Genomic DNA, 10000 nt, shown 5'->3' on the forward strand with positions numbered 1-10000 from the left:
CCAAGAACTTCAGCTTCACCTGGACCACCGACTCCTCTAACAGCTAAGGAACCATGCCAAAAAAATCGAATTAAAAACAAATATTATTGATTTATTCTAACGTGCAATTATACTGAAATTATTCTTGACAGTACTGTGTCTATACTGGGGCTGGCATTCAGGTGAGGGAGGACAGAACCACTGTGCAGCCACACAGAGAACCTGACTTAGACCTGTAGCCACTGTAGAAGTCCCACCGCCGTCTCACTGTTGCTCCACCCCTCCACGACTTGTTTAGAAAATCTTGCAGGACAGAGACAGGGTGGAGGACTTCTACACTGGCTACCGCCGTTCATTTACCGGGTGAGTTTCCCTCAGCGCTGCGGACAGGAACGTCTGTCCACTGAAGGGAATCATGGACAAAATCAAGAGCCATAGACGCAGACGGTTCAGTCAAGTCTATCACTCTGGATACATGAGAGCCTAGAGATGTATGAGGAAACTCACCAGAACTAGACTGTCAAATCAGGAAGAAGTAGGAGGAGAGGACAGTTGTTGTCGAGAAGAGCCAGATCTAGGGGCTCGGCCAGGGGGAGAAAACAAGCTTACAACTTATGATTCACTAGCCACTTTTGCCATTTTACCAGCCAACAGGATTTTTAGAGTAGAACTGCAGATAATGGCTGGTTACCTGTATTTGGCTGTTCAGTCGTGGCCTGGGCTTGAATTTCTAGGTCCAATCAAAAGTCAACCTTCAGCCCCCAGATTCTGTCTTTTCCCGATGAAACCGACCTCTCCTGCCTCTTCCTCCTACATTCAAACCCTACCGCTCTAATTATAATGACACATCATTTCCATTCTGTGAACAATTTAGATCGCTTTGTGATCAATCCAGGGGTTACTGAGGAGAGTAATGGTGGAGATGGGAGCGGGGTAGCATAGCCTTCTTGCTCTTAAAAGGGACAATCCACCCCAAAGCAGAATCCTCCGGTCTTAGTCCTGTGACCTGAGACACTTTGGATTTGGGAGCAGTTTTTTGGTTACTAGGGCTTTGGTACAGAGTTCCCAGCATGCACAAATAATACAGTATATAACATAATACCAAAGAGGGCGTCCCTTACTGTGATTATGGGTCACTTTGATGTGTACCAGAATAGCAGAGCTTAAGTACCCATGATCCCAGTAAACCAACGTCCTCAAGGCCATTATGGCTCTCAAACAATGTCCACCGAAGCATAAAGAATACTCCTTCAAAGCATTGGTTACCAAGAATTGACGTAGCATCTTTAAAAAAAACACCCTGTGTATGAGCTCGACTGAAACGCTTCAGGCCAAAAGGAACAACTCAGAAAGTCTGTTTTGAGGTGGATTTTCCTCTCAAAGGTCTGGGGGATCCGAACACACCGACGGGACGAGGCTGAACCTCCAGGCTGGGGCAGTAGTAAGCTTGCAGTGGAGAGTCTCATGCTGTGGCAGGGGCTGGCACGAGGCCTCAAGGCCCGTCAACTGTCCTGCTGCACTGTCCTGTCGAGGGCTGAAGGATAACACCTGCAGTGCATCCACTTCACCACCATGCAACAACCTACACACAGTTCTGCTGTAAGATATACTGTAGGTTTACCTTTCTGAATCTCAATCTAACAGGAGATCTCCTTCTGAACTAAATTAATTATGTTTTCCTGTGTAGACAACAGCAAACTAAAATACTAAAATATCTGACGTCTAGGATGAAGAAATCTGTGGCCATTATAAAGTATTAAGGCTCTGTGGCTAGCTAGGCTAACAAGGTGCTCTAATGAAAGTCTCAACAAGGGTATGAACAAAGACTCTTAAAGGACTACACTGACTTTTTGGGAAATTGGCCCGTTGGTCATCTTATCCTTTATGTGACGAGAGGATTCACAGAAAAAAACAACTCTGGATTACTAAAATCTGTCTTCTTACGTTAGAGCACAAGACAGAGATATGTACCAGAGACACAGAGGTGTTTTGGTGGTTCTCCTATCATAACATGTAAAAGGTAAGTTGACCAACGAGACAATTTCCCAAAAAAGTCGGAGCGGTCCTTTAATGAAACCCTTCAGGAGGGCGTCGCTACACAGAAGGTTGAAGGAGCTCGTTTCCAGGAGATGTTTGGCGGGTGGAGCGGCTGTGGGGATCCATCACAGTAATAATGATGGATAGGATGAGAGCTAGTGAACCCCGGGGCGTGAGGATGGGCTGCTGTCACCACGGCAACTGCTTCATTCATAGAGGGATAGTGAAGCAGGGAATGGCTGCAGCGTCCGGTGTGTAAAACGACTGGTTCTTTCAGATCATCTGGGGCTCTGGATGGCCAGAGAGCTTAATATGCAAAGTGCCACCAAAAGAGCTTTTCTTCACACACACACACACACACACACACACACACACACACACAGACAGAATGACACACACACAAACAAACCAAACCACATCTTGATATAAGATGTGAATAAAAAACTGAATCAAACATCAGAGAGCGTCAGAGCTACAGTGAGCAGACAGAGTCCAGACTGACCAGACCTGGATCAAATTCTGCTTGCTAACATTTATTTGTGTTTGTTTTGATCCGCTTGGTGCACCAGATGGGTGGGGTTTGCCACATAGGACAATGCACTGAACGCTAGAAAGTTTAGACAATCACAGAAAACCCCATCCACCCGGTTCTCCAAGAAGGTTGAAACAAACACCATTTATCAAACTATTTGTAAATACAGTTTGACCCAGGTCTGCTGGAGACAAGATCAACACCATTTCCTCTTGTCAAAGTAGATCTGTATCTGATTTTAACACAAATATCAAAACACCTGTGTAATCTGACAGTGGTATCAGAGATATCGGGCTTTTTTTTTTTTTACAATTAACAGATAAGCATTATACTAGGAATCAATGTTTTATGGCATCCAAAGGTTGACTTAAGAGTACCTTGGCATTTTGATTCACAGCTGGTTATTCTTCTTCACCTGACACTTGTCACACTGCAGGAAACAGTTTCTACATTTCTACACATCTACACATTTTCTACGTTTGTCCTGCAGTGTAACAAGAGCCTGGTGAAGATGAGTAACCAAATGCGATCCTAAATGTCGTGGCATCCCTTTGGTTTCCTGCAGTGCATCTTGGTTTGTCATCATCTCAGGATTCAGAGAGGTCATTTTGGGGTAAAAAGCAGCTTGGGGACTTTGCATGCATCTTCATCCAGTATGAAGACAGATGAGGGAGGATAATGGTGCTTTTGGAGTTGGAGAGGGGGTTTTTGTTTTAGTGGGAAGAGAGCATGAAACCAGGTGAACCAGAGTGAGTCGGGGAAACTGTCAGTCAGCCGGTCAGTCAGTCAGGCAGGAGGGAAACGAGCGAGAGGAGCACACAGAGCGGGCGGCTCGCTCTGCAGGACGTCCGCTCACCGGCACACATTAAACTTAAATATTATTAAAATTACAAAAGTGCAATGCCACACACAGCTGAACAGGCAGCCGACTCTACTGCACAAAGTCTTTTTGTCTCCTTTTTCTTTTACCCTCTGTCTTTTGAGGTGGACATTTATATCTCCTGTATTATCTCGTTATCTTTGCTATGCTGTGTCTTACGGTGGTGACAAACACCCCAACTTCTCCTCTGGGATTTATAAACTAACTTATCTTCCTGAAAAGGATCAGATTAAATCCATTTGGAGATGCAAAATGTCACAAATGGGAGAAAAACCTGGAGCTGATGTGTGAAGAACTACTGATTCCTGTACCTCCAGTCCCCTCTGTGCCATTTTAATTAACAGTTGACGTCACATTGTGAGGGTTTTTTGATGAAGTACATTTGCAAATTTAAGCTCTAACAAACTGCACTAAACATTAGCAACATTTCCTATAGAGAGGTTAAATAATTTGGTATAATATTGTTAACGACGCCAACACAAATCCCCACTGATGTTATATTAGGTAAATTAGCACTAGTCATAATAGTGCAGATTCTCAGAAGCATTAGGCCAAGACACAGAGGCCAAATAAAAGCAAACAACACACTAATTAATCTTCTACATTTAAACCCATGAGGAGCGATGTCATTCATACCTCAACCATTTATGTTGTTTCTGTAACCTTACACTGAAATGTGTTAGTATGGAAGTTTAGAATGGGTCTATGAGAAACTGACTGTATCTGTCCATCTAACCTGATCCAGACTGAGTGTGATCCAGACTGAGTGTGATCCAGACTGAGTGTGATCCAGACTGGGTGTGATCCAGACTGAGTGTGATCCAGACTGAGTGTGACCCAGTGCTTCACCGAGCGCTCCTCCTGCCGGCCCGGTGCGCTCCTCTCCTCCGGTTCTCACTTTCTGGCCACAGATTATCTGAATTTTTGATCGTAAACGTTCCTCCCACCATAACTCAACACACGGACTCGTCATATTCCAAATTTTCATCCTTTCATCCTTTCGGTAGATGTTGCAACAAATCCGACTAGACATTTTAAAGTAAATATTTAAGTAAATATTTGGTTTGATTCATTTAGGGACGCAAAATGAAGCGAGTCAAACCAACACATTTTTTTTGGAATCATCCAGTATATAACTTTTAAATAATTAATTTCATATATCCATTATGGACATGTTTGATTTTGCGACTTGGGCCAGGAAGTGAAAACCTTCTTCTCCCTGCCTTTTGTTTTCCTGTGTTTTTTTCCGGGGCTTACTGGCGCCTCTAGAGGCCGGTGGCGGTATTGCAGCTCTGGGGTGTAAAGCTTCAAGTCGCACCCGCTGGCAGGGAGGCACATCACCTCCACAACCACCGCCTCCTCCTCCTCCTCCTCCTCCTCCTCACCTCCTACCCCCTCCATCTGAGAGGAGTGGGGGGGGGGCGGGGGAGGGAAGAGGGAGGGGGGTGGTGGGGGGGGGGGGGGCAGCGTCAGCAGACAGAACGAAAAAGGAATAGCAGAAAAACAACACAAGGCACAGACGACAAATTAATACCTAAAAGACAACAAATTAATACACACAGGTCCAACAAAATACTGAAGGTCCTGAATGAAAACACACTGAGGGTCCGGCTCAGAGACATGGATTAAGCCTGGTGCTACACCAACAGAACAGGACAGCAATGTTTTATATTTTCTAATCCATACAGGAGGTTTTTTTAAACATAATAAAGTAACATTTCAGTCCACGCGCCATTTTAAACAGGTCAAGTGCCTGCAGATACACATGGAGAAGCAGAAAGAGGCCAAACAGAAAAGGAAAAACACCCTGGCAGATGTTTCACTTTCAGCATCAGGACTTTGTTAAAATGTAATTTGCTGCATCTTATTCTCTGACTTTCCACCATGCTGTCTCCTAGTGTCATTTAGATTCTGTTATCCAATAAAGCGATGTCTTTTCTTGTCATCTTGATGTTTTGGTTTGCTTCATAGTGAGATGTTTTGTCTAAGCTTGCTGGTGTTTGTTTTATCTCATTTGCACAAAGCAAATTTCCTAATTTCTTTTTTTTTCCCTTTCCTTTCCTTCCTCTCTCTTTTTATTTTGTTTAAAATAACATAAGGATTCACACTCCATACCCCAGCTAGTAAGAAAGCTAGAGGTTGCGGTGTGTTGCATGCTTTTCCTGTTTTCAGCTCTCTTGTTCTGCCATCTAAAAGACAGCATCACATTTAATGATCGATCTTTGTTAACTTGTGTTTTTTCCTTCATTAGATTTCTTCATTTTGTCACACAAATTGCTCTAACCAGCTTCAATGCAGACTGGCAGCATCGTTAGCATGTTAGCATGTTAGCTGTATCCTGTTCTACCAAGTATCCAGATGATGGTGTGAATCTATAAACTACGAGAGGATTTAAAAAAGAAAGATAAAGAGTTTTTGTTTCTAACTTGCTACAGATTGACTGCAGTGATATTTATTTGACGTCAAGTGATGTTGCCCACTGCACGATACTAGCTAATTTCTTTATGCTAACTGTGCTTGTATGCTAATTATGCTAAGATGCTAATGCTACTACTCTTGGTTACCTGAGTTCGTACTTTACACTGATTTCATTTCAGTGTATGCATTTCAGTTTCTATTGTGTACATTTTGATCATTTGATGTATTATTCACTTCTTTATTTCTGCATTAAACCCTGCAGCTGAACCTGCACCGCTAACAGAGGCTTGTAAAGCTCAGTTCAGCTGGATTCTCTCTTCCACTTCAGATGAGGAGACGTCTTTCCTAGTCCAGCGACCACTGAATATTTCACAAACACACTTTCAATCCAGCCGCTACCTCCGAGCTGTACCGCAGCACCAGGCCTGATCCATGTGAGTGAATCGGCCCTGAAGCTCCTGAACCAAACCAGCAGCATGAACACAGACAGAGCAACACCAACACCAACACCAACACCAACACCAGCACCACAGGACGGGAGGGTGAGGCCGCCTGTGAGCTGCAGGACAGATGCAGCCACTGTACAGGTCCCACTGCTTACTGAACGCTTTCTGAACTGCTGCTGCACTCTGGAACCAGGAGGAATTATGTGGAAAATGCAAGTTTGGCTCTTTTCAGCTGTCGTAAGTGACAAGGGACGGTCTGGTAACTGGCAGCTGGAGACACACTGGAGCTTTGAGTTACAGCACATAAAACTGTCTCTGCTCCACAGTGTTCAAAAGAGGATTATGTGCCGTACTAATGCAGGACAGATACTAAATAAATGCTTCATGTGGGATTTCTACAACAGCTGCAACAGTAACATAATCATTGTTAGTAATTATTTTGATATACATAAGGCATGTACTGTAAACTAGGGCTGAACGATTTTGAAAAAATATCTAATTGCGATTATTTTGACTGATATTGCAATTGCGATATGATTCGCGATATTAGAGGGAATGATCATTTTTGCATCATTATTCTCATTTTCATTGAAAAACGTATTAAAATGATTATGGTGTGATTTTTGCGGGGATCTGTACCAAACAAAGATGTTTTCTTAAGTCTGTAGAATATGATGTGTAGGCAGGACATCTCTGCAGCACGAGAATATTTAATTTAAAATGGTATTTTGACACACATTTCACCTTTAACAAATATTGCGCCTCCTGCGATTGTAAAATTGCAGTAGGCCATATTGCGATTTCAATAAAATTTCGATTAATTGTTCAGCCCTACTGTAAACACTTGTCAGAGTTTTCCATGCTTTCCAAGTCTGTGTAGGAACCCTGTCTTATAATTTTCATTTAAGTTCTTCTGTGTGTGTGTGTGTGTGTGTGTGTGTGTGTGCGCGTGTGTGTGTGTGTGTGTGTGTGTGCTCCTGCTCTGAACACATTTTTGAAGACATTTTAAAACTTTAAAAAAAAAACGAGTCTGACTGATTTTAGTGTTTATCATCTCTGTTTAACTACTTTCTGTATATTTTATGTTTGTTTGCTTTGGTGTTCTTTTAACAAATTGCTATCACTCTTTCACATTTTGATTATCCTATTATTTTCTTAAACTGCTGTTGCTGATTTTGAGAAATTCTTTGTAACTTTCTTTTGTGACAAACCTGTTTATTAAAAGCACGAATAAACCTGACAGCTATACGCAGTGTAGTATTCACTGCAGGAACCGCCTGATTTCAAGAACCATTTGTCTTATCGCTCTCTCAAGCTGCCGTATTAAAAAACAATCCTCAGTGTTTCTTCTGTATTCACTCAGCAGTGGACAGCCGCCACACTGCCACTAGTAGTAGAGAACATGAGATGAAAATAATAGTTTCATTTAGATTAATTTCCCTCTAAAAGACATGTGCATCTCACAGCCTAGTGAGCAGAAACTAAAAGACAGTGATGGTGAAGAGAAAAACACACATTCATCTGAACACAGCAGCCTGCAGCTCTCTGAATCGAGTTAAAGACAGAAACTCATTTTACCATTTGTTCTTGCTGGATATTGTAATTGTGGTCTGAACTGAGATGCAGCAATCTCTACATCATTTCTTTATCAAAACAAGACAAATCAATTGCATAGTGGGCAAGAAATTAAGATCAAATGCTTAGGATTTGCTTCTTTTTTTTTTTCAGATGTGTAACTTGAATCGACTTTCCCCTGTTTAAAAAATGTCAACCTCTGCTCTTTGAAAAAATTAGTAATTGCAATCTCAATATTTGCTGCACTGAATTTCCAAAATCCAACAAAAGAAGTTCTTCTGTGTCATTTTTGCCTTTCAACATCATTAAAGTCCAACTCCTGCTCCGCTCTACGAAGCCAAACAGCAGCAAACACCTGAATAGTGAAACTGAAAAACAAAACTTAACGTTTCTCCTGTCCCAATAAAAACTGTTGTTGCTCCAAAGGTGGACGGTGCATCTTTTCATATATATTTCTGAGTGTAATCTTAGTCAGTATAAAACCAAAACCCTTGCCACACCATTTGAATTTTATATCACTTATAAAATTTAAAAAACAAGTTAGTGCTGTTTGCCTTGGTAGAGCCGTACAGTTCAGCTTAACACTCAACTGTGTTTTTAAAGCGGCAGACAGAGCGCTGGCTGGATGGGAGATGGAGGGATGGAGGAGGATTTACCTGTTTGTCTGAGCGATCTGCGATGCTGTAGACCAGCGGAGGGATGGAGCCTTCTTTGGTCTTCCCAACGTCACTTCGGAAATGCTCGCTAGCAGGCAGGCAGCTGGAGAACACACACACACACACACACACACACACACACACACACACACACACACATACACACAAAGTCAAACTTTACTTGAAAAACACATTTCACACACAAGGAGGGTGCTTTTACATTTACAAGAAAATGAAAGCGAAACACAAAAAAAAAGTAGTGGAAACCTGCCATATAAATAAAAATACATCTGACAGATGTGTCACCTGGTCAGATGGACAGAACTAAAGCAGGACACACCGCAGAGTTTAAATAATCCTCAACAACATTACTACTGCTTACTATATACTGATAAAACCAGCAGTAAAGTGAGTCACAGTACAGGCAGCCGGAGCTGAAGTGCAGCCTGAATCCTTCCTGTGGTTGGCTAGCAGCTAAGTGGCTAACGTGATTTTCCACTGACCGCAAAGTATTCTGTCTTCTGCTACTAAACAAAGCAACAGATGGAGTTGAGATTGTCCTCTCTACGCAGCAGAAGCGTTTAGATGATTTGTATGTTTCTGTTATTTTAGGAGTCACCCACGGCACGGTTTCCTCCCACAGTCCAAAGACATGCAGGTCAGGTGGATTTAAGACCATAAATTGCCCATAGGCACGAGTGTGTTTGTGTGTATATGATGTAGTTAATGATGTATATGAAGTATGAATATGGCATAGTATAGGATGTATATGATGTGTATATATTTGTTGTATATGTGTATGTGATATAAATAAACAAGACTGGACTATAGTAGAAACTTCCAGAACAGACTTTGTACCGATGGAGAACTCCAACAGAATGCTAGCTAGCTGCCGGAGCTTGTTCCCTTTGCAGCAGAGGGAACATTCCAGCTAGCTAAAAGCCTGCTGGGTAGTGTAGTTCAGTAACTAATGTTGTCGTTCCTGTAAATAATACTGAATGGATTTTTGAGATGCGTTGATGCTTCCTACAACATATTTCAAAATCAAAGCCATCTGCTTTTTAGTTTGCTGATATGAAGGAACCTCCATACTGACAGAGGGGGAACAAACCAGAGGGCTGACGGGAACGACGTCAGCTTCAGCTCCATGTTTACCTAGCAGGCAGCTTCAGCGCCATGCAGCAGTGTGTTACCTAGCAGGCAGCTTCAGCTCCATGCAGCGGTGTGTTACCTAGCAGGCAGCTTCAGCTCCCTGCAGCAGTGTGTTACCTAGCAGGCAGCTTCAGCTCCCTGCAGCGGTGTGTTACCTAGCAGGCAGCTTCAGCGTGTTACCTAGCAGGCAGCTTCAGCTCCCTGCAGCAGTGTGTTACCTAGCAGGCAGCTTCAGCTCCATGCAGCAGTGTGTTACCTAGCAGGCAGCTTCAGCTCCCTGCAGCAGTGTGTTACCTAGCAGGCAGCTTCAGCTCCCTGCAGCGGT

The 10000-nt window shown here is 42.8% G+C and overlaps 1 protein-coding gene across 1 annotated transcript in view; it reads right to left on the reverse strand.

The window, feature by feature from the left end:
- wdr7 (WD repeat domain 7) overlaps positions 1-10000 on the reverse strand; it is a 66490-nt gene that overhangs the window by 40314 nt on the left and 16176 nt on the right. The window contains exon 9 of the mRNA XM_078286262.1: positions 8524-8626. Within this exon, the coding sequence (XP_078142388.1) occupies positions 8524-8626 (103 nt within the window). The remainder of the gene's footprint in view (positions 1-8523; positions 8627-10000) is intronic.

Source organism: Centroberyx gerrardi, chromosome 2 (assembly GCF_048128805.1).
Source record: "Centroberyx gerrardi isolate f3 chromosome 2, fCenGer3.hap1.cur.20231027, whole genome shotgun sequence".
Taxonomy (NCBI): Eukaryota; Metazoa; Chordata; class Actinopteri; order Beryciformes; family Berycidae; genus Centroberyx; species Centroberyx gerrardi.